Source organism: Magnolia sinica, chromosome 9 (assembly GCF_029962835.1).
Source record: "Magnolia sinica isolate HGM2019 chromosome 9, MsV1, whole genome shotgun sequence".
Classification (NCBI taxonomy): Eukaryota; Viridiplantae; Streptophyta; class Magnoliopsida; order Magnoliales; family Magnoliaceae; genus Magnolia; species Magnolia sinica.
Genome location: NC_080581.1, coordinates 36,805,928 through 36,832,555, shown reverse-complemented (window position 1 = coordinate 36,832,555; position 26,628 = coordinate 36,805,928). Strand labels below are relative to the sequence as shown.

Here is a 26,628-nt window from a genome sequence, read left to right as displayed (position 1 = left end):
AAAATCAGACGTCGTGCGAAGCTTTTACGTAGACAAGCCGCGCACACAACACCTTTCGCAGTGAAAGGCAGCGCAGAAGACTCCTTTTCCCTGCTTTCTTTCTAAAAGGAGAACGTCCTTTGGGATCTTTTTGGCAAACCTACATGATGGACGGTTCAGATCATCTGTCTGATCGCCTCCAAGAACACACAACACGCCGCAAAAATAGGACAGCGTCCGGCTGTGAAACAGGGCCTGTTGCATTTGCGCAGCGCTGATGGTGGGGCCCACTACATCGTTTTTCTGTAAAATCCACTTCGTCTATTCGTTGCAGCTCGAAAAACCAGGCGGGAATCACTGTTTTTGGATCAAAATCGGTGTGGTCCATGGATGCTTTCATTCAACCGTCCATTCCTGCATTTGAACGGCTGGATTTCTCTCCTCGCGATCTTTTGCAATTCCGCCACCTAGGCAGTGATAAGAGGCGTCATGGGGGTCTGATGGACCGTCCGGATTGGACCGTCGAAACACGGTAGTGGCCCACAAAACCCAACCGCAGATGACAGCGTATTTCGCTGTAACGGCAGTTGACATTTTGGAGAAGGAAGTCGGTCAAAACCGACTTTGACCGGGTTTCTTACTCCGGTGCACGTTGAGTGCACATATACTTTGTACACATGTGATGCTCATGGGCCTTTATCATGATGGTCGTGAGAAATCCGTTCTATCCATCCATTCTGTCATATCATTTAGACCGTCCAGACCAATTTTGAAGCATATCCAGATATCAGGCGGGCCCCACATAATGATTAAAGGGGCTGATCTGTCCGTTGGGCCACTTCCAGAGGGATCCAATGGCTAAATTTTGACGTGTACGGTTGGTTTTTGGTCCTCGAGCCATGTATAAAGTTTTGAGCCGAACAGATGATGGAAACCCAGTGATCTTGCATTCTGGCCGACTTTCAGGCCACTTGAGCTTCAGTTTCTCAATTTTCGCGAATCCCTGGCATATAATTCCGTCGATCTTGGTCCCCTGGAGTTCGTCCCTTGCCTTGGTGATTCTGGAGCGCCAAATCCGTGCATTTAACACCCCGATCCAGTCCCAGCTCGCAAATCCACCTTACAACAAAAACATGAATAAAATGGGCTATTAAACGGTACCATGTTCATAAGTCCAGGCAATAAGTGGGTCTGATATGCAATATTTGACCCTCAACATGCATTCAGGTAGCACGAAGATGTATCAGGATATGAAGAGGTCTTATTGGTGGGACAATATGAAGGTCCAGATTGCTGAGTTTGTTTCTCATTGTCTCACGTGCCAGCAAGTCAAGGCAGAGCATCACCGACCTCCTGGGTTGCTACAGCCCATGCCCATAGTAGAATGGAAGTGAGACTTCATCTCTATGGATTTTATTTCTGGGTTGCCGAGAACGAGGAAGGGATATGACTCTATTTGGGTGATCGTCGATCGATTGACGAAGTCGGCGGATTTCTTACTGATCAGAGTCACAAACTCTGCAGACGAGTTGGCTAGGTTGTATATCAAGGAGATAGTACGTCTGCATGGAGTTCCCCTGGAGATTGTGTCTGATAGAGACACGTGTTTCACATCTATCTTCTGGACTCGTATCCAGGAAGCGATGAGTGTGAAACTGAAGTTCAGCATCGCGTTTCATCCGCAAACAGATGGGCAGACGGAGCACGTGAATCGGGTCCTGGAAGACATGATGTGAGCTTATGTTTTGAATTTCAAAGACAGTTGAGATGATTGTCTTCAAAATGCAGAGTTCGCATATAATAACAGTTTTTAGGCGAGTATCGGCATGGCTCCCTATGAGGCGCTGTATGGTCGCCCGTGCAGAGCACCACATTGCTGGGCAGAAGTTGGCGAGCATAGTTTGCTTGGCCCAGAGTTGGTGCAGGTGACTTCAGAGAAGGTTGACATCATTCGACGTCGACTTCTGACAGCGCAGAGTAGGCAGAAGAGTTATGCTGATACGAGGCGTTGACTGCTTGAGTTTGAGGTTGGAGACCATGTGTTTCTTAAGGTCTCTCCTATGAAGGAAGTTCTGCGGTTCGGTAAGAAGGGGAAGCTGACGCCGAGGTTTATTGGTCCATTTCAAGTTCTGGATCGAGTGGGAGCGGTAGCATACCGCCTTGCTTTACCCACCCCTCTTGTGGGCGTGCATAACGTATTTCATGTTTCTATGCTGAAGAAGTACGTTCCTGATCCTTCGCATATTATCAGTTGGGAGCAAGTGCAATTGAGTGAGGATGCCACTTATGTACTGCGACCGACGCGTATTCTCGACAGGAAGGAGCAGGTATTGCGTAGCAAGGTTATCCCTCTTGTGAAGGTGCTATGGACGCATCATAGTGAAGAAGAGGCTACTTGGGAATCTGAAGCTGAGGTCAAGAAGAGCTACCCTCAGATCCTTGAGGAATATGAGAAGGTATGAATTTTGAGGACGAAATTTTATTTAAGGGGGGTAGATTGTAATGACCCTGAAAATTTTGTGATAATCTTTCCCTAGTAGTTGTTTTTGGGGTAATTAGTGCTAATCTCGATTGCTTGTGAAATTCGCATCAATCACTTTAAATCTGATCTGCATGACTTAAAACCTGTAGATTAGTTAGCGATATGTTACTCTGAAATCTGGGATCCATCGCTAAATCCAGTTGTTCTGGAGAATTTTTGGAAGTTCTGGATCGGACCTAGACCGCGCGTCGAAAGTCCGATAGCGATGATCTTAGGCTGTTGCGGTCACCATGTTGGACTTGACCTTCACCTCAAAAATCAAGTCCAGAAGATGTTCTGGGTCGATTTATTTGAATTCGGAGTGAAGAGTGTGAGAACAGTTGGAAAGTAAATGTGATTTTATGAAATCTGAGTCGTGTCGCTTGCACGACGATTTTAAAAAATCTGACCGTTGGATTTTGACCCAATTTCACCCTCTGATCAGGGAAGGTGGCCCAGGCATGTCCTTGTGCTTGTGGACCTGATCGAGATTCAGTGACCGTTGAATTGAGTGTGGTCCGCCACGGCTGATCTGTAAAGCCGGTTGGTACGAAAACTCAGCCTGACCTAGATCCATGGTCAGTGAGCTTAAGTCCAACCTTTCGTGGTTATAGGCCCGCCGGAAGTGCTTCGTTGGATCGTGAGAGGCTGGTTTTGGTTATACCCTAAGTATACCTTGGCCCTGGGGTTACTTTCATCAATATTAGGCCTATTTATAGTCCTTAAACTCTAGCTCTCTTTTCCATACGAATTTCCTAACCGTACCTAAGAAAGAGAAAGGAAAAAGAGAGAAAGTGAGAGAGAAGTTGGTGAATCATCTTAGATTCTTTCCTGTTCTTCTTCATCCTTTAACCTTCACTTTGAATCGTTATTCTGACGACTCTGAGTTCATCTTTGGGTAAGTTAACCTAACCCTAATCTGTGTTAGAGCTTAGAATAGTCTTTGTATTTTTGTAGCTCATTTCTATTCTTGTCTTAAGTTATTCTGTCGCCGTTGACGAAGACATATCGTCTGAAATCAGTTCGGTGTTCTTTTCTGGCTTAAGGTGCGGACTTTAAGTGTATAGGTTATGGTTTTCAAGGCTTTCAATGCCAGTGAATGGTTTATTCTTGTTATGGATGAGATTTCACATGCCAAATGTTATGTTTATACTGCGTTCCTAATATGCATGTGTTATATTGAGATTTGTGTATTCTATGTGTATGTATAAAGTACCGCATGCGTATAAATTATGAACATGTGATTGCCATGATTATTTGTCGTGTACTTATGCTAATTGTATGTGTGACAACTCCTTGGCAAAAGGAATTGTCCACATGTGAGTTTTTCAACATACGTCATGTATGTTGAACTATGTATTATAAGTGTTTGTAAAAATGTCTGAATGATCTAAAGTGTAACTTATTACACTATTTGCGGGCGTTGAGAAGTGATTCTCAACACTCCTATTGATGTGTATGATTTCCTTCATGTAAGTTACATTCCTTGTTATTTAATTTCAACCATTACTTATGCTTACATTTATGTTAAGTTGATATTCTTCAAATGCTTGCGTACTACATGATTTGAGTTGTTGTTCCATTACTATTCTAAATTGTAGTTATGAATATCTGTTGTAGTGTAATGTGTGTGAGACTATGCATTAGTCCAGGAGATCGGTAATCGGCCTTAAGATCGTGCCTGAGGTTGCTTTCGCCACGTAGGACGTATTAGACGAACCCGAGTCGTATTAGAGTTGTCGGCAGTGGTTTGGCCACGCGGAGTGTTTGTGCACTCTATGTCGTTCAACCCAACGTGCGCTCGTGCTAGTCAAGTTCGTCAAGTAACCCGATTGTCCGATGTATGTTCACCATGTATGGACGCTATTGTTTGAATCTAGGGTACCGAACTTACTAGTGAAATCCTATTAACCTTAGTACCTTGATCTGCTAAGACTCATGAGTCGGACATGGTGGTATGGGACACCGTGGTCGAGCTGTCGGCCTACGCTGGGGTGACGAGCCTCCTCGTAGTGACCAGTGAGCAACCAAACTCGTGAGCCGATTATGGTGGTATGGGACACTATATTCGTGTTGTCGGCCTACATTGATTGGTGACGAGCCCTTTGTAGTGACCTCGAGCATACCTGGATACCGCATTGAGGTGACGAGCCTTAGTTAGTAACGACGGTATGATAGGCGTGCATTGATTGGTGACGAGCCCTTTGCAACGACCTTAAACGTATGATCGTATGAGATGTCTAGGACTGACGACCCTAGAATGGATCACTGTTTGGATGGTGATATGAGGAAGGTACTTTAGCTTCCCAATCCTGCTGTATGAAAAGGACTAATAACAACTTGATAATCATGTTCATGCACTGCATTTGCATGTGCTTTGTAGATGTAGCGCACTTTGAGGTGATGTCATGCGTAACATAAGATGAAGACGCTGAGGGTGTACGCGTGAGGGCACGCATTATTCTGCATATATCCTTGCATTAATAAGAGTACTTAGGACATGTTTAATTGTTCTGCTTTATCATTACTGCTTGATTGAATTGATAACATGTTAACCTGTGCCTTATTGTTCCACTGAGTTGATCACTCACTCCCACGTTCTGGGGCGGTGTTAAACACCCACCAGACTCTGTCTTAGTTGCTGATGTTGCAGATGTTGATGCGACTTCTGAGGCAGAGCGGGAGATGGATGATGATGAGGCTGCTTTCTCTTTTATGCAGTTTTCAGACGGGTTCTAGTAAGCCTCGTTCTGATGCGCGGGATGCTGGGATTTCTTTTGGGAATTAAATGATGTAACTTAATAATTATAATTTTGATAGTAACACTTGAATTACGACCTGGTATGTATATGTATTTCAGGGATCTGCACTTGTACACATTTATTTCTATAAGTCATTCGCTTGCTTTCTTCACTTATCCCTGAATTATATTTGCTATTTGGCTTAATCTATTCCATGTTTTATGCACTAATACAGACAACATACATCCATCATTCAATATGTTGCATAAGTGATGTTTTGGAACTCGGGAGCTGAGTTATGCTCGACCCCCAAATTTCAGGGCGTTACAATGCTATCATCACCTTCTCCATGTCATTTTAGGCTATGAGACAAAAAATGAGACAGATCTGAGTTTCTAATGGACCGCACCGAGGGAAACAAAGTCTCACTATTGGAACTTTCTAAGGCCAACTGTTGTATGTGTAGGTGATGGACCTACCCATCATTGGACTTTTTTGATCCATAGAGAACTGGCTGATTTAATGGACGGAATGGATTATCCACTAGTGGACCCCACATAGTAAAAAAATAAAAATATATATAAAAGAAGAAAGAAAAAGAAATGAAAACGGATGTCATTGGGCGTTATTACCCAATGGCGGTGAGGGCGGAAGCCTCGTTGGGCTGCCCCACACAGGGACCCCACCATTATGAATGTGTTTAATCCATACCATCCACCATCTTCTCCATATAAATTTAGGCCATGTACTAAATTTTGAGGCAAATCTAAGTCTCGAGTGGACTGTACTAAGGGTATTAATTTCTATTTGTTGAAACACTCTAGGGCCCGTTTTGGAGTCCCTGATCATCCAAACCAGTCCTAGTCTGAGTCTATTTGACCTCATTTGAGGTGGCCAAGACAATGAATGAATTAGATTATCCACTTAGGTCACACCTTAAAAGTGTATGCAAAACATATAATGATTAATATATATATATATATATATATATATATATGAATGCTGGCAAGTTTTGCTTCTCACAAGTGGGACCCTGTTCTTATGTTTATATTGAATCCACACCGTCCACTGACTTCTCAAGGTCATTTTAAGCCATGGGTCGAAAGATGAGACAGATTCGGATCTCAAGTGGGCCACGATGAGGGAAACGAACCATTGTTGTTGAAATCTTCCAAGGCCTACTGTGTAGTCCTTGTTCGTTCAAATCAACCCAAATCAGGGCCCATTAGACCCGCTCGAGATGGACTACATGGTGAATGGAGTAGAAGATACACGAGGGGCCCGCACTAATAGCGTATAAAAAAAAGAGAAATAAATACAAAATGAATGTGTCCCTAGGCATTGTTGCACAGTGACGTGAGGGCCTAAGCCACCTTGGGCTGCTGGCCCCACACGTAGGACCCTACATGATTTATGTATCATATCCACTCCGTTCATTTGTCTTATCAAACCATGTTAGGCCATATGCCCAAAGCTCAGGTTGATCCAGATCTTAGGTGGGCCACACCATAGGGTAATGTAGGGGTAGAAACCTCTTGGACTTGAGATTTCTTGGTTTTGGGATCCCTTGGACTTGAGAATCCTTAGTTTTGGGATCCCTTGGACTTGAGAATCCTGGGATCGAGATCCCTTAGGTCTTTGGTTATGTTTGGCATCTTGGATCAAATCCTTAAATTAGTTGATGTGTGAATGTTGAACTATGGTTTTATTAAATCCATTTAAGCAAATACTTTGCCTGAACTAATGAAATACCAAGACTCAAATGGGCTATGAGCATAGGATCACATCTTAGTGACTAACAAATGATCTGTAACCTTCGATTTACGTTAGCAATGATCAGACAGTGCAGATCCTTCTACTAAAGTAATTATAGTGATGTCATTGATAATCTGATTATTTTGGGATATCATTAGTGGGCCATGTGCCCAAATGGATTGGTGGCCTAGTGACACACGTGTTGTTCATATGGGTGTCCATCTGAGTCACTCCCAATGGACCCCACCTTGTTATATATATTTTATTCATGCCTTGCAGGCTACATGAGGAACTGATGTTAGTCTAACGTGGGCCACACCAAATAGACTTCTATATTTCTATTGGGGCATGTCGTTCAATTCTCACTCACTGTATGTGAAGTGCCGATTAAGGCCAATTATTGCCTGATATGTCTGATAATATGCTAGTGTACTTGGCCTAATAGAACACACTAAGAACATGCTTATTATAATGATATCATGCCCAGACATATGCTCATACGCATCATTTGTATGCATGTTGTGGTGTGATGATTGATCGTAGCATATGTCTTTGGGCTGAGATAAACCTATCATGATTGTCGGTGAACCCCACATGTTGTGCCTTTCTAGGCTATTATGAGTATGCTTGAGTTGTAATTAGAGGCTATGACTGGTAACTATCTTGGACTCTTTATGTGCCCACATGGCTCGCTATGAGTGGGCCTTTCGATTATAGGCCCACCTGTGTAGGAGCATGCAGGGCCATTAGGGGTAGATTTAAGTGGATCCCATCTAATCATATCCATGTTAGATTTGTGGAGCCCATAGTGATTTTATTTACAATCTGACTTAATCATGGATCCTCTTTAGTGAATAAATGATGCCCACACCATGGGTTGCCTTGTTGTTCATGTTGTGGCTGCCCATTAGGCCTGCCTGTATTTATATGTAGTGGTTATACCATGGGCCAACCCTTTGGTTTATGTCGTGTTTCCACCATTGAACCATTGTTTAGGTTCCACATATTGCATGTATTGAGCCCATTGTAGGCCCGTGTTTGGTTGATCGTAGGGCCCACTTTGATGACCATTTCGGGCCCACTATGATTTTTATGGATCCTATAATTCGTTATGCCGACAGTTATATGTTTTGGTTGCTTAAGTGTGAGCTTGCTGAGTGGGCCCATTAGCTTGAAAGACCACTTAAGTATAGTCCTATGGGCCTCAATAAACTTGGTTTCCAAGTAGGTTCTACCCATTATGAATGATGAATTTCCATGTAGTGCGATATTTTACATGTATGTTGGTACAATACTTCCCTGATAATTTATGTAGTATTACCTTAGTGATTTATGTAATGTTTACGCTCATGATTACTATAACACTTCTTTTATGTTGACATGGTGTTTTCTTTATATTGATGTGATACTATTTTATGTTAAATGTAATATTGTTTTTACATTCGAGTTAACATTGCTTTATATTGATTTAGCCTTGATTTATGCTTGATATGGTATTACACACCTCATGCATAGCGGTTATGATCGTATGTTATCATATCTCATTCGTATCATGTGTGCATGACTTGGATGATGGCTAATTTATGATTTTTGCCTTGCCTATACATGCCAAGGCCGCATTGACGACTTGACAAGCTTGGGACACTTTCAGGAAACCCATAAGAGATGGGGTCATCCTGCATGTATGTATGGCTTGCACGATATGGTTGCATGACTCGAATGATGGACTCATGCATTCACACATTGTATGATGCATTTGCATTACACCCTAGCGACATCAAGGTTGTGGCCTCCACAGGCATATTGTGGATGGTCGGACTGAACACCGGAAATATCTGTTCTAGCATTAGGGCACTAAGGATGTCCTTGAGTGAAAGTCCTTAAACCCTGTGGGCCAACAGGATGCTTCAATGTCCAGACCGAGTGGATAACATGAGCACCCGAGTGCCAAATACCGGTAGGACGCATCTCCCACTATGTCGTGGTCGGTTGGAAAAGGGTGTGACCTTATCCGCCCGAGAGTAGGGGGCTATAAGTTAGGTTGAGTTTGACCAATTCGTAAATGAGTCCGCTATCGACGAGCTGGGTGGGTATTGACATACCACTAGCAAGGTAGATAGTGAGGTCTCTTCCACTCACTTGGGTAATCTACAAGATGGGGCAGTAGCCAGTGTGGAGTGTACTAGACCCTAGTGATGATTCCAGTGATGATAATTGTACTGAAATGTGGACTTACTGAGGAGTTGCATGTTCAACATTTGACTCATTCATTAATTCATTACCCACTCGGGCTGGTGGTGCGCAACTAAGTCCTTATGTGCACCTTCGCAATGGTCATGATTTCGGTTAGGTACGTGACTAACCTGAGATAAGGAGTTTACCACATTGAGTCTAGCTATCTAAATCAGGTATGAGACTAGTTTGGATGGAAGTCCATTGTGATAAAACGCATAACTTGTGATACCACGTACTATCATCCTGACTACACACACTAGCTTTGTCATTCCTTTTGCATTACATTGCCTGGATATAGCTGATGGTATTTATGGACTTGTTAGGATTTGCATATTGCATTGCATCCTTAGCATATGACATTTGGCTTACTATGTCTTTGCATCGCATAGCCTGGATAAGGCTGATGGTATTTATGGACTTGTCAGGATTTGCATATTACATTGCATCATCAGCATATGACATTTGACTTATTATGTCTTTGTATCGCATCACCTGGATAAGGCTGATGGTATTTATGGACTTGTCAAGATTTGCATATTACGTTGCATCCTCAACATATGACATTTGGCCCAGTATGTCTTTACATCGCATAACTTGGATAGGGTTGATGATATTTATGGACTTGTCAATTTGACCTCCATCTTTTCGCTTACTCTAATATTTGTATGCTTGGCACATGCATTGCGTACACACGCATATATTCTCTAAGCTTCGTAGTAAGTTTATGCACGTTCATTATGTGCAGGTTATGCTAGACCGCAACAGCATTGAGGCAGGAGCATGTGCCCGATCTTTTGGAATTTTGTTATATGATATATTTTCCTTTCAGTAATGTACTCAAAGATTATATTAGTGCATATATGGTGATGATGTTTTGTTACTTGGGTACACTTGTGGTTATGCTCATTTAATAATAATAATAAATAAACTGAAAATTCTCTTTGTAGGATCCCAGGATCAGAACCTGGAGCATGGGAGCTAGGAGCCGAGAATGGGGTACTACGGAGGTTGTCAACACCGGATTCGGTGACTGAAAATTTTGCGAGTCTGGTTCTCGAGTTTGGGGCATGACACTTTGTTACCTGATCTTCACTTCAATTTAATCAAAAGAGTGGTAAGATCAATCACTTTAGTATTATGGACCTTACAACCATTGACAGTAGCACTCTAGCGAGCCATCTTCCTCTTCTTAGCGCCTCTGACAACCATTAATAGCAGAACTCACCTCCATCCGCGACATCGAATTTCGGTGCAAGCAGCCATGGATGGCCCTTAGACTCACACTGAAACTCAGATCTGCCATGGCTTATAGTGCTAATCCACCTCTTCCCCTGCTCGTCAACCACCATTAATGGTGATCCCATCCTTACAACCAGATTCAAAAAGAAAAAAAACCTTGTGTTGGAATCAACGACAACCATGGCCGATGACCGGGAAACCCAATGGGCAACAATGATGGATGCTCTGTTCAGTCGGAATAGGTTTCTACCGGTGGTGGGTAAGATGCAGCGGTGTCTTGGGTTTGGGATGATGGTGACGGGAGTGTGGTGGCTAGGGTTATCCAACCCTGTGATGAACCAGACATGCCTGCCTAGCCTCTTATGAAGGAGAGGGATAAAGGGAGAGAGATCAAGAGGGAGGAGATCAGGAGCGGGAGAGCGAGAGGGAGAGAGATCAAGAGGGAGGGATATCAGGAGTGGGAGAGAGAGAGATTGAGAGGGAGGGGGAGAGAGAGAGAGAGAGAGAGAGAGAGAGAGAGAGAGAGAGACATTGGGTGCGGCTGCGGCTGAAAGTAGTTTTTTTTTTTTTTTTAATTCCGGAACAGCTAAAAACTGTTGCAAATTTGGAACGGTCTTAAGCAGTTCCGGAACCAAAGATTTTGCCAGTCCTAAATGATGTTTTTGGTGTAGTGAATGGTCCTTTAAGCAAATAGAAAAATGGTTTGGATCTGTTAAACGATGGGACTCACTGATCTTTTTATTTTTTTTTCCCACACGGACTCACACACACCACATGCCCATGCACTCACACCACAATGGGTGCTTGAACCCATGACCTCATGTTGAAACTCTTGTGAGTCTACCACTGAGCCATAGGGTCACAGGCTCAATGGTTGATACTCTTGTTGAAACTCATGTACTCACTGATCTACCAAGTACATGAAGCATATCCTTAGGCCAAGCATTGTATCATAAACACCTCATAAACAACACCTGCGATGTGCACCAAACACATCACATAATTGGTTAAAATAGAATATTTGGCTGAGCTTCTAAGCCCCCCATGTAACTCTCTACAAGCACTTCTAGATGGAGCCATATGTACCAACCTCGCACATGCATGGGAACGTGAAGTAGTATGTTCTCTCCATGTAGATTGGACATTGAACAAGGACCATTGTCATTTTTCTCATTGTTTATATTTTTCTTACATATTCTTTTCATTCTTTCTGATTTTGATTATTTGAATATTGAGGATCCAAGACCATTCCAATTTTCATTTCTTGTTGTGTAAGATGAACAATCAATAGATTAAGCTAGAAAGTTAAAGGTTCTATGAAATTCAGATTCACCCAATTTGTTGAAACTTATCGCCATGGTTAATGAATGATCGTTTCAATATAAAAAGGTAACAACAAAGACTATTAGTGTTTCTTCAGATAAGTAGAATGACATGACTTTTGGGCCAACTCATCTCTATGTTGGGCCCCCCATGATGATAGATGGTGTAGATGTCACACAGATTTCATATTCATTGTTCAGTTCAGTTCATGTTCAGTATTGAAGTTTTAGGTCCGTGAGGTGTTTAATGAATCAAATTCACTGAATTCACTTCACCATTACCCTATTCAATTTGTGGTATTAATTTTCTATGTTTTCATACTCAATTTGTCATTTTCCGAATCTGATTTTCACAAACTGCACTAGATCTCATTACATGTCTTGAGTTCAAGTCATCTTGAGTCCAACCTTTGACCCTGCTTATGAAATGAAGCCATGTGAGCATGGGTAACCTGACCACGACGAACTTTGTAGTTTTTATCATGGGTAATCTGCCAATTTGATTTTCTCAATCTAGTACAAATGGAAAACTGTTTGCACGGAACTATTCATGGGAAATTTATCAATCTAGTGCAAGTGGTGAACTGTTTTGCAGGGAACTATGTATCAATTTCAATTCAAAGACAGGCATACAGGTAGTTTAGTAAATTTAGTAACTACAGTCTCACACAGGTTGAAGTGTGGTCACATGTGATGTGTTAGAGCTTATTTAATCTTATAGTGCTTATCATTACACCTTCTTCCAAAATGCACAACCTCATTTTATTTCAAAACTAAAACCACCATCAATATTCTAAGCATGATGAAAATTTGCATTTTTATTTGATTCATATTCATTCCATTTATTTCAAAATTTCCTGGCCAAGTAGGTCACAATAAACTTGTAGTTTTATTTATAGATAGACAAGATTTCAACCTTTGATCCACCTTTGGATTGACCATTAACAAAAAATTGCCTTTCTTGGACAATCCTAGCCGTCATAGAATAGGAGTAGAAATTGTGAAGTTGAATGGAAATGAGAACTGTTTGTGACAAACAGAGATCATTACAATGTATTGGAAAGTTCAGTCATCATTCACACCTATCTTTAATTCCAAATAGGAGTTATTTGATCCGATGGCAGGTAGAGGTGCTGTATACACAGCACATATATACCTCAATCTGGACAATGTCAATGCAGACCCATTTTGTATGGGGTATAGTCCAGAAATTACACTATAACTGAAGATCCTAATTCCAGTTAGTAGCCACCAATTGGATAGTTAAAAAAAATAATAGTCCACAATCAAAATTCGATGAATGAATTTCCATTGATTAGAGGTTAGAATCAACCAATAAATCAGATTTTGGGGCCAGGTCCTATCTAAAATAAGATCATAGATTTTAGGTTGGATTGAGGTATACATCTGTCGTGTGTATAAAAAGCAGTTGGCATGCATATGGATGGTCACACTAGTAGGAGATGATTCGATGACTAGGGTGTGGAGAAGAGAGGAGAAGAGTGAGAGAGAAGAAGAGAGAAGAAGGGAGTTTGGAGAAAATGTTGAGTGCAAGCAGCATGCCCTCACACACAATGTTTTATTAGAATAGAACATAGAGTACACAGCAGGAGAAGAAGAAAGTTGGCACATACACTTGCATTAAAAGAGCCACTTAACACACACACATTACGCTAACATTATCTAGAACACTCTCTTAAGAGTTTCTATGTTTTTCTCAATTTCGTATGTTTTTGGAGTTGGAAGGAATTACTGGATAATTGGCACAAGGATTTGTAGACTGCAATAAGGTTTTCAATTTCTGCAAATTGGGCCCAAGTTCAGTGATCGAGACCATTGGTCTGTTGGACCCCACAGTTGGCAGACCGTGCCTCAAAATCTCAGTCTGCCTCAAAATCTCCTCCATAGGATGATATTAACCTTTCAATTTGTGGTCAACAACTAGATGGCCAAGAAGAGAATTACAGCAAACAAACAGATTCAATGTAAAAGAGGCTCAAGATTGATGGCTACAATCTTCATATTTGGGAGATTTTTGGGTCCATCAGATCAATGGTCTAGATAGAAATTAGCAACAGAAGAAAAGAAAATCTCCAGGATCGACTGTTGGCACCCCAAGCAGTTGATGCCAGGTTGTTAGAAATAATTAAACTAAGGATATGCAAAATATAGTAGGGCTTTTAATATGTAGTTTTTACAAATGGGACCCATGGTTTTAAGCTATTGTCTGTTGGAATCAACAGTGGACAGATCATGCCCCAAAATCTCCATGATCAGGTGATCTGAAGTCTCAAGTAGTGGAATGCAAATAGACGTTCAAGATGAGAAATATAGATATGGTGAAAGTTCAACTTGACAAGGGCCCTGGAATTGGTGGCCAACGTCTCAAAAAATGATCTGTTAAACAATGGGACCCACGGATCTACTGAGTACATGAAGCATATCCTCAGACCAAGCACTGTGGGAATTGCATTTTATGGCATAGAGGTCCCTATGAATAAAAAATGATCCCACCTTCATTCTGCTTGTTTTCTGTATAATTAATTAAATTATCACAACTCGCTCCACCTGAGCATCCAAACAATAGTCTTGTATAGAGAGAGGGAGGGAGGGAGCAACCAAACAATAGTTTTGTATAGAGAGAGAGAGAGGGAGGGAGTCCTTTCATTTCATTGGGTAAAAACCTGATTATCCTTGGGCCATTGGTATCACCTGATCAAGGAGAATTTTGGGCATTGTCCATCCACTCTGGTGCACAACAGACAATCTCTGGATCACAGGAACATGGACCCCATTTGTTGCACAAACTAAAAACCTGCTTATCCTCAGGTCTGGGATCAAGTAAGTACTTTTTTCTGCTTTTAAGTATTCCTAAAGAGATGATGGGCACATGGCTCATCCATGGTGGGAAATCACTGAACATGGGTCTCACTTGTACAAACTGAAAACCAGAGAACACTGAGCGCGAGTACATATCATCTGTCACAGATCATGTAATTTCTAGCAGCAGAAATACCTGTTATGACCAGCAAGACGTCCAACCCTGTTATTGTAATTTGCAGGAGAGGTTGCACTAAACCATCACAACAGAAAATATTTAGATGAATCCAGGTAAAAATCTGGTGCTTTTATTCATGTTTACACTGTGTAAGATATCAGTTAAACATGTGGGTCTTCCAACTAGTGGGGTCTTTTGTGCCTCGTGGGCCATCCATGGCAGGATAACTGATCATTAGGTCAAAGTTCAGATGAATGTCTACATAGCCAATATAGACAACCCAACAACCATGATGTGCACCCGCACATCACATAGTTGGTGAAAATGGAATTTGGTCAAGTTTTTAAGCCACATGCAACTTTCCACAAGAACTTCTACACACATCCAGAAGTACCACCCTAACACATGCATGGAACATTTGAACATGCAACAGGAAGGCTTCACCATGTAGATGACCCTGCTTAAGAAACAGGACAGTCCACCCATTGGACGAGCTGCACCCATATTTTGAATGTGGGCCATGAGGAATTTTTCATACAATCTTCACTGTTTTCATACATGTTCTTTTCCTTCTTCTGATCTCAATTGTTTGAATATTCACGAACTAAGACCATCCCAGGTTCCTTTCCTCCATGCATATGCTTAATCAACAATCGGGAGAGGCACGGACATTAAAGCTCTTATGAATATATAGATACACTGAATATGTTGAAACTCTTTGCTCATAAAAAAAACAACAAAAACTAGAGGGAGGTGTTTCTCTCGATGAGTAGAATGACCTGACTCTAGGTCCAAGTCATCTATGTGGTGAGCCCATATGAAAGATGGTTGGGATGTCATGTCACACAGTTTTCATAGTCCTAGTTCAGTTCAGTTCAGGTTCAGTTTGCACTTTGGATTCTTGAGGTGCTTAATGAATCCAATTCACTGAGCTTGGTTCACCATCAGTTTGTTCAATTTGTAGTATTGATTTACTAAACTTGTTCACCATGGGACCCCCTTGTACAAAATCCTGTTATTGACCAAATAGAGAATCAAAGCTAGTTTATTCTGAACGGAAACAACTAGTTTGTGGATCTTAACTACTAATACAATTTTATTTTATTTTATTTTTAAAAAAAAAAAAAAAAAAAAAAAAAAAAAAAGAAAGAAAGAAAGAAAGAAGAAGAAACACAGTTGATACAACAAAAAATCTCAGTAAAATGGTCGTGTTCATTTGATTCATTTACAGTATAAATATAGACACAAAGAAAGGGAAGAAAAACCTACAAAGAATGCATCTTCATATTTACAAAAAATTCACAATCAATGCCTGTCCAACTATACAAAGAAGCTGGTTAATGCTAATCAACCAAAATTCTCCTATGCACGCTCTACTGGATGAGCAAATGAGGCACCCATTGAAGACATGGGCGACACAAGCTTGGGATACTAGACCCATTAGATCCACATCTAGATATTTCAAAGGATGACTCTGATGAAGAAACCGGCAGTGGGATAAAATCTTCTTCCATAAAAACTCCAGAAGAAGGCAATGCATTATGAACAGACAATACTTCATCTCTTATGACATCATTCATAATAAACGGATGATCTAATAACATTTTAGCTGTCCATCTATCATGGGGATCCTTAATAAAACACCGACTCAGGAAGTCCTTCCCCTCCTCGGACAAGCACTCAGGAATCTCCGGCAATCTTTCAGTGAATCCAATTTGAAATAGAAGACCCCTAATGTCACTATTAATCAGATGTTCCCATGCCGTTCTTCTCACCGCCATCTCCACGACCACACATCCTAGTGCCCAGATATCTGCCGGCGGCTCGTACTCACTCCAGCCGACAGATTCGGGAGCAACGTAAAGGGGCGTGCCGCGTACGTGATTGACAGCATTCAACCACACTCCTGCCTTCTTCGACAGCCCGAAATCGGCAATTTTGATATCTGAAGAAGAGCAGACGAGAAGATTCTGTGGTTTGATGTCGCAATGCACATATCCTCTTTTGTGGATGTAACTTAGGCCGAGGAGAATCGACCTTGTGTAGTTGCGAACGTTGGATTCCGGTAATCCATGACTTGTGGCATCGATCACGTCGGCGAGAGAACCTCCAGGGATGTACTCAAGGAAGACGTTGTAGAAGATGAGTTCATTTTCAAAAGTGATGTCGTTGCCGAGGCAGCGGACGATTCGGGGGCAACCTTGTAATTCAAAGAGAATCTTCATCTCCTTCTGAAGGGAAGATGATTTTGAAAAAAGAGAGGATTTAACGGCTACATCGAGAGGGGTTTTAGAACAGGATTTTGTGAATACAGAGGCTAGACTCACCGTTCCATAACTACCCTTTCCCAACATCCGTCCTCTCTCCCACACCACCATCCCTCTCTCTCTCTCTCTCTCTCTCTCTCTCTCTCTCTGCTTTGCTCTATGAATTTCCCTGGGATTGTTTGAAATAGTTTACCGTTGGGTTTTCGCTTTTCTTTGAAAGGTTTTTTCTTCGTTTTTGGAGAGTGGAACTGCGCTTACATTTCCCGCAATGGGGACGTGGATTTCTTGCGAAAGAAGTTTCTGGGATGGAAACCTATGTTGGGCCCACCGTGATTTTTGTGAGAAGTCTACACCGTCCATTCGTTTTGTGAGATCATTTTAGACCTAAGAACAAAATTGAGCAGGATCCAAGACACAAGTGGGCCGCACTAAAGGAAAAGGTGGGTAGGGAAATTCCTACCGTTGAAACCTCCCTGGGATCGACAGTACCGTTCATAAAGTCATTGCTGCTAGTATGAACTGAGAACAAAAATATTACCCTGATTCAAAACTGTAGAAGTTTAATCCTTACGTTTTTGGCCCACTTGAGAATTGGATATGGCTCATTTTTGGTACATGTCCTAAAAAGTTCTCAAACGGATGTGCGGGTAGATTTCTCACAAACATCGCCGTCTGCCCCACCTAAGTTTCCCGCAATGGGGTATTTTCCCATGGGGCGCCGATTGGGTACTTACCCCGTAAGTACCTAACTAGAGACGGACGTTCCTGTCAGGGGCTCTGTGTGGCCCACGGTGAATTTGTGTATTATCCAAGTCGTCCATTCATTTTGAAAGATCGTTTTAGGTTATGATTCAAACAATGACGCAGGTAAAAGGCTCAACTGGACCACAACAAAGAAAGCACTAGTGATTAAGATCCCCACCGTTGAAGCCTTATTTGGACCGACCGTAATATTTATTTGATATCTAACCTGTTCGTAAGGTCACGTGGAATTAGATAAAGAGAAAAATAAATATCAGCTTGATCCAAAACTTCTGTAACTCCTATCGGTTTTCGGCATTACCATACAATCCCCACTATTTTTTATGATATAGCCCACTTGAGCATTCCATATTTCTCATTTTGGAATGGACAGCGCGGATAAAACAGGTGCATCACAGTAGAACTCACACAGCCACTGACACGACCGTCCATCTTGGCTGGGTAGTACCCAATCTCTGGAGACGGATTGGCTACTCCCCTGATGCCACCATGGCTGATGGTCGGTGCTCTTTGGGACCCACCATGATGTATGTGTTTCATCCATTCCGTTCATCCATTTTTACAAATCATTTTATGGCTTGATACAAAAAATGATAGAATATAAATCTTAGATGGACCACACCACAGGAAAACAATAATGATTGGATATCCACCATTAAAATCCTCCTAACGCCCACTGTAGTGTTTATTTGACATCCAATCTTTTGATTAGGTCATAAAGACCCGGATGAAGGGAAACAATAAATATCAGCTTGATCCAAAACTTTTATGGCCCCGAAACGTTTTTAATGGTCAACGTTTATTCAACACTGTTTCCTATAATGTGGTCCACTAGAGATTGCAATATACTTCATTTTTTCTTTTTTGATATAAAATGATCTATAAAAATAGATGGACGATATGGATGAAACACATACATCATGGTGGGCCCCACAGAGCACTGACCACCAGCCATTGGTTGGTGACAGGGGGAGTAGAGTAGCCAATCTGTTTCCCCCAATCTCCCACACGTTACCGACGCGGATTTCCTGTGAAAGCCTTTTGCAGGAAGTTCCTGCACGGGAAACCTAGGTTGGCCCACCGTGATGTTTGTGAGAAATCCACCCCATCCATCTAGTTTTTTAGATCATTTTAGTAGTAAAATAAAAAATGACCCATATCCATTACTCAGTGGGCTGAAAATGTGAGAATTGAATCGTCCACGGTTGAAATATTTGTGGGGCCATAGAAGTTTCGAATCAAGCTAATATTTATGTTTTCACTTCATCATAGTAGGAATGACATTACGAATGGCATGGATGGCATGTAAACATCACTTTTGACCCAGGGAGGTTTCAACGGTAAGAATTTCCCTAGTTACATTTTCCTTTAGTGTGGCCCACTTATTTTTGGTTCCATGTCCTAAAATGATCTCAAAAAATAGATGGATGGGGTAGATTTCTCACAAACATCACAGTGGGCCTCATATAGGTTTCGAGCGCAGGAACTTCGGGCAAAAGTCTTTGGAAAGAAATCCATGTGTCCAGGTCGGACTAAAATGATGTGATCCAAACTCAAGTAGACCACATGTTACAAAACAATAGGAAACTGTGGAGATTGAACGCCTACCGTTGAAGCATTTGTGGGGGCCAGAAAAGTTTTGGGCTAAATTTTGTGTTTTTAGTTCATTTAAGTGGGAATGACCTTATATTTAGATGGCACATAAATGTAAGGTACAGGGGTGCACAAGGTTCAGTTTGGTCTGGTTCTGGGGTGAAACCGGAACCGAATCGTTCCTTACGATTCCGGGATTTTTGGAACCGGAACCGGACCATTTGCACCCTAGAACCGAACCGGAACTGGACCGTGAAAACCGGTTCGGTTCCGGATCGGTTCCACAGTTCTGAGCTTTTTATAATCCAACCCAATTGCATATTCTATTTTATATTTTAGCCCATGTCCATTCGTCTTGTGATCCACTTGATGAATGATTTAGATATTGTATATGGTGTGAAAAAAATACATTTATGAAAACAAGCAAAGGGTGCATTGTAAACCATAAATCATGAGTCAGATATACAACTAAAATATATTGTAAACTCACGGTTCCAAGTTCGGTTCCACGGATCAGATCCATAATTCGGATTCACGGTTTGGATCCATTATTCGGATCACGGTTTGGTTCGGTTCTACATATGTAACGCCCCGGTTTTCAGAACCCGAGTACACGACTCACATTCTAAAAACCTAAAAGTTAACTAATAATAATGATAACCAACAAGTGAATCAAAGTGTAAATATCGGAAATGAAAACATAGCACAGATGTGATCCAAAGATGAGAACAATATTCTGGCCCACTCAGCTGGGGGCCAATTACATAACCTCAAGTTTCTCAAATTTTAAATGTACTGAAATGATAATAAAGGGCTAATCTACTAGTTTAGCCCAAAATAGGCGGCCGCCTCCTGCTGCGGCTCCTCATCATATAGCTCCTCCTCGACCGTCACCGCCTCCAAATTTACCGTGTACTCATTAGTTCCTGTACTTGCGTCCTCTGTACGGTTGAACATTGATGAATGGGTGGCCAGCTCAGTGTAATTTTTCCTCAAGATTACACACCGCCGCCCTAAACATGGAATAGTATAAAAACATACAGACAATCCAAAATATAGTAGATGTGGTCTTGTTAAATGCATGAATGCAATCATCGGCCCAGGTAAAACATTCAGACGGCCTGTGCCCCGGGTAAAATATCCAGACAGGCAAGTACATACGATGACGATAGATACTGGTGTGTGCCGGGTAAAACTTCCAGATAGGCAATTACGTATGTCACGTACAACAGTAATAGATGATGGTCTGTGCTATGCATGCATGGTTAACCAATCCATTATTAGTCCAATTATAACCAACCAATTTAAATGAGCTCACGGTCACTACGGGGAGACCCAGCGTAGGCTGACGGCTCGGGCATAGTGTCCCATGATCATCATCCCCGGCCCATGAGGCTACTACCTTAGGGTGTGTGTAGTACCCACCGACATGTGGTCAATCAATTCAATGAAAATGGGCCACCACCAATGTGACTGGGAATGAATGTTGAAATCATTAAAATATGACGATTTAAAGCATGACGACATGAATGGTTCAAAGACGAGTTGACTGCGACTTTTAAAAAGGTTACGAACTTCATCCCAAGTCAATGAAGTGAGACCACAAATGGATGGTAAACCCCATAGTTAGGTGCCAACAACCCAAGCTTCCATGTCAGGGGCCTACTCACATCACAACTAGTTCAATTACACCCTAAGCACGGACTCTCCTTTGCTTATAATTTCCCGTGGAGAGATTTCAATCATGTGTGTGTCTTATCAACATAACAACAACATAGATCTTATGAGGAACAAATTATATATTTCAATTATATATCAACTGAGCTAACACATAACACACATAATGAGAAACTGATTCAATCATATATTCAAAGATCTAAGCAAGAAATAAGCAGGGGAGTCATTACTCTAAATAAAACATAACAAGTAAGTACAGTCTATTTCCTCACAATTTATCATTAGTCTAACTAACCATTAAATTAATAAAGCTACTATTTCTGGTCTAGTTAGGGATGAAAAGCTTAAGGGGATGAAAATCATCACTAGAAAAGTCGTAATGCGCTCCTAGATGCGAATGTCCTTGAGAAGTAAGTCGCTCCACGTCACTCGAATAGTTTTCTGATGAAAATTTTCTAGCATTAGATAATACATCTTAATGCCTTAAGCGTGGAGGCTGGTGGAAGGTTTGATAACCCATATTAAATGTTGTTTGGGCTTCCACCAAGAGAATCAGGCCCATCCATGCTTGCTCCAACAAGAGGCCTGAGTGGGCCAAGGTTTAGATCCGAACTGGGCTAAATTTGGGTCTGATCTAGCCCAATTCATGGCTCCCAAGGTGCCCAAGGATTGGGCCCAGCAGCAATTAGTAGTGAGGCCCACCTGCATTTAGCATGGTGCAGCCCACTGTGATGTGTGGCGTGGACTTCTTGAAACGGGCGTGGCCCATTCATGCCTACAGCACCGGATTGATGGTCCAACCACCTGTATAATAGAGGGGCCCACTAGTTGTGGCGTGGCCCACAGGACATGGGTTTCACGTGCGGTCCACTGAACTTGGATCCCACGTGCAGCCCACTAAAATATATGGTGTGGCTCACCCGTTTTCAAAAAGGATGTAGCCCACTTGTTTCACTCGTGGTGCAGCCCACGGTGCCGCAAACACAGGTGCGGCCCACCACCTTGAGTGGTGAGGGCTGCTTGATGCTAACGTGTGGCCCACCTTTCCCTGTGGTGCGGCCCATCATGGCTTAGGGTAGGGCCCACTAAGCTAGGTGGCGTGGCCCAACTGCTATGCATGTTGTGTTACGGCTCCATTGATGGCCCCGTAAAAAAGTGCAATCCTAACCTGCATCAGGGCCTGTTTAAGGTCAGTTTCCAGCCTACCACGAAGCCCCATTGCAGGTTATCCATAGCTCGTTTAGGAGCCCAGACAATGGATTCGGTTCTGGCCCAACAGGAGGATTGGTTTGGGCTCAGAACAATTCGGGTAGTAGCCCACCTGGGGTGAACTTACGGTCCCTCAGATGGGTCGATTCCGGCTCTTCATTTGGATGGTTTTAGTCCAGATTGTAGGCTGCACCCGGCCCAACTCTTAGACCCAATGCAGGTTCGTACCTGGTCCGGTTTTGGAGCTATTCTCGGCCCAGTTCTGGGTCCATCTGAAGGGTGTTCCCAACAAGGTAGGGAGACTATCTCCAGGTCATCTCTACGGTTCAGCAGAGGGCTGGTTTTCGGCCCAGCAACAGTTACTGCAGGTCCGATCTCAGTCACCATCTTGGCCGCTATTTGCCTGGACAGAGGCCTGAAGAAGATCCTCTCATAGCTCTTATCTTAGTCGGATGGAAAGCCAGATATCAGTCTGTTATGGTTTCCTTCACAGCCATTTATTGGGTCCAAATCGAGGCCTGAACTCTCCCTGTCTCTCGGCCCAACCCGCAGCCATTGTGAAGGCTGGTTTGGGGCCGGATTTGCAACTGTCTATGGGCCTGGATTCAGTCCGAACTATGGCCATTGTTTGGCCTAATTCAAGCTCAAAACAGGGTCTCCGTTTTTACCAGATTTCGGCCCGAAGTCTAGCCATTGTTTGGCATAGTTTCAGTCTGGAATACCATTATCACTAGCCTCGATTTAACACCCCAGCAAAGCTCTATTTGAGAGCAGTCTTTAGCTCTGAACAGAGCTTGAGCAGAGGTCACTTGCTAACTCCCTCCATCCGTAGGCTATGGTGGATGCTTGGCCCGTGTGCAGCCATGGCAAGGACTGGACTGGGCCTTGCATTGCCGGTCATGCTTCTCACTAAGTATAGTTGTTACCTGGCGAGTTCAGGCCTTGAAAGAGTATGCAATCCCCACTTTCTTCCCCTCAACCATCCCGGTCTACAACAGGGCCGACGACACCTTTCTGCTCCCGCTCTGTAAGACCCGTATCCTAGCCCGTACCGTTCCGTAGGCTTCCGCGGTCCTCCCTGTCGAATTTCGACTACCTTCGACCTTTATCCGATGTTTGCCTGCGATCCTAAGCCGAGTCCTGTTAAGCTGAGTCAACTCAAACCGAGATTTGTACCTTTGCGATCGCGCCGTCGCCGTGGTTCCGATGCTGTGTCTCGCGCACCGAGGCGATACCCGCGCCAGGAGATGTGAGCCCGCGTTTAGTTCGAGGAAAATGCCGCACTTTGCAAAACTCAAGGCAATCTTTCAAATCAATCACATCATATCCCATCAATCACCTCATATGTCAAGTACAACACCCCATCCCCAAGCAACCCCAAAGTCAAAGCAACCCATCTCTCACATGTCAAAGTACACATCACCCATCACTAACCTTTTCACCCATCACCCTCTTACATCACCTCTCTCTCATTTTTCAAACTCCATTTCCCAAGCAACTAGAGAAGAGGTGGATGTCCATGGGAGAGAAGCTTTGTGTGGCCCACTTCCTACCTCCCATCTCCACCCTCCAAGCCTCATCTCAACCGTTGAAATTGTTTCTTTGGAGCTCTTGTATGCATTGGCGGAAGAAGGAAGAAGAGATATAAGGTGGGTGATCTTGGACCCACGTCTTTACCTTTTTGTGATTTAAGGGCCCACTGTTGTGGGACCCACTTGATGGATGTATTGTTCAAGGGAGGACCCAATAGTGGCATGGTCCCTCCCCTACACGTTCCCTCTCCTCTTTCACTCTCTCTCTCTCTCTCTTGTGTGTGATGGATTGTGGCCCACCTTAATGCATGATATCATCCGCACCGTCCATCCATTTAAATGGGACCCACCCCACACGTGTGACACGTGTGAAGGTGGGGCCCGTCCAACAGGGATGGGACGGTGGGCCACTGGATGTATGAATTTTGTCCAGCGTCCAGATAGACGGTTGGACGTTGCTGCTTTAAAGAATTATATATATATATATATATATATATATGGTATGTATATATATTATAATATTATGATATATATATATATATATATATATATATATATGGTATGTATATATATTATAATATTATGATATATTTGTACGTGTGGGCCCCATGTGGGACCTACCTTGGTATATATATATTCTATACCCACTGTCCATCCATCTGATTTGGACGGTGGACCTTTCTTTTGATGCATGTGTTATATATACATTCCGTCCATCATTTCTGGACGAGTGGGCCATCCCACACGTGTGACACGTGTGGGGTGGGACCCACCTTGATGTAAGTGTTTTATATCCACCGTCTGTACTTGGACGGTGGTAGGTGGAGCCTACCCACTGATGTATGCATTATATTCCACGCCGTCTGTCTGTGATGCAGACCCCACAGTGATGTATCTGTTCGATCCATTCCATACACATGGGATGTGGGGCCACCATTATGTACGTGTGTACACCCGCACCGTCCATCTGCCTACGTGGTGGGATCCACCATAGATGTATGAGTTTCATTTGCACCGTCCATCTGGATGGTGCCATGCATGGCCCCACCATGGTGCGTGTTGCACCCACACCGTCCATCTGTACTGACGGTGGGGCCATCTTGATGGTGCGTTGCATCCACCATCCAACTCATGGACGGTGGATCCCAATCATGATGCATGTGTAGCATCTATGCCGTCCACCCATTTTAATGGTGTGACCCATCTGCTAACTAACGTCAGCAAGTTCTATGGGTCCCATGCGATGTATATGTACATCCCAGCCGTCTGATGGTGGGACCCACTGCTGGGAAATGTTTGGATGGTGCTAGTTTACATGGACAATATTTGGGTGGTGCTGATTTACATGGAAAATGTTTGGTTGGTGCCGATTTACCTGGGCAATGTTTGGACCGTGTCGATCATCATTAGTGGGCCATGTGCCCCATGGACTGATTGTGTACAGTGATACACATGTTACACCTACAACTGTTAAAATGATTTTTAGTGTGGTCCAAGCCCATTCGAGGCCATTGGTGCGGCCGATCCATAAGGCCCATCATGATGTATTTTGGCCCATGAGCGGGGCCCACCTGTTTGTATTGTTAAGCCCAGATATCGGGCCCATTTGATGCATATGAGGCCATGCAGTGCGGCCCACTTGTTGTATATGAGGCCCATGGTGATGCATTTACGGCCAATCTGATGAGGCCCATTGCAATATTGTGAAAGCCCATGGGACGAGGCCCATTGTGATATATCCGAGGCCCATGGGCGCGGCCCATTGAGATATATTTAGGGCCCATGGGCGAGACCCAATAGATGTATTCAAGGCCCATATGATGGGGCCCATTGTGATGTATTTGAGGCCCATGATCAGGGCCCACCTGTTGTGTATATGTGGCCCTCGAGTAAGGCCCATTGTGTTGTATATTAGGCCTTTGTGTGAGGCCGTGGGCCCATTATATGTTTGGCTCTATATGGGCCACTTCTTGGGAGCGATGTTTGTTAAATGTCCACATTGATGGGCAATGATGGTTAAATATCCTCATTGTGACATTCCCTTAGGCCCTTTGTTAGGCCGATTTGTTGAGGCCGATTCCGATTGTCGAGGCCGAGTATCGAGGTCGAATCCGATTTGTCGAGGCCGATTCCGATTTGTCGAGGCCGAGTAGCGAGGCCGATTCCGATTTGTCGAGGCTGATTTTCGATTTATTGAGGCCGATTGTATAGGCCGATTCCGATTGTCGAGGCCAAGTATCGATGCCAATTTTGATTTGTCGAGGCCGATTGTATATGCCGATTCCGATTGTCGAGGCCGAGTAGCGAGGCCGATTCCGATTTGTCGAGGCCTGTTGTATAGGCCAATTTTTGATTTGTCAAGGCCGATTGTATAGGCCGATTCCGATTGTCGAGGCCGATTATCGAGGCCGATTTCAAGTGTCGATTTTGATTTGTCGAGACCGATTATATAGGCCAATTTCAATTTATCGAGGTCGATTATATAGGTCGATTCCGATTGTCGAGGCCGATTGTTGAGGACGATTCCGATTTGTCGAGGCCGATTGTATAGGCCGATTTCAATTGTCAAGGTCGAGTATCGAGGTCGATTTCAATTTGTCAAGGTTGATTGTATAGGCCGATTCCGATTTGTCGAGATCGATTATATAGGTCAATTCCGATTCCGATTGTCGAGGCCGATTGTTGAGGCCGATTTCGATTTCGATTGTCGAGGCTGATTATCAAGGCCGATTCTGATTGTGGAGGCCAATTGTGGAGGCCGATTCTGATTTCGATTGTTGAGGTGATTATCGAGGCCG

The 26,628-nt window shown here is 43.1% G+C and overlaps 1 protein-coding gene across 1 annotated transcript; it reads right to left on the bottom strand.

Annotated features, from left to right (window-relative positions):
* Nucleotides 1-15,982: 15,982 nt before the first annotated feature.
* LOC131256246 (mitogen-activated protein kinase kinase kinase 20-like) lies at nt 15,983-17,348 on the bottom strand. Its single transcript, XM_058257241.1, has one exon. The coding sequence runs from the start codon at nt 17,166-17,168 to the stop codon at nt 16,164-16,166; it is 1,005 nt and encodes a 334-aa protein (XP_058113224.1). The 5' UTR covers nt 17,169-17,348; the 3' UTR covers nt 15,983-16,163.
* Nucleotides 17,349-26,628: the final 9,280 nt, after the last annotated feature.

Bases quoted from the DNA above. Each gene is read 5' to 3' on its own strand.
- LOC131256246 (XM_058257241.1), bottom strand. From the start codon at position 17,168: ATGGTGGTGTGGGAGAGAGGACGGATGTTGGGAAAGGGTAGTTATGGA.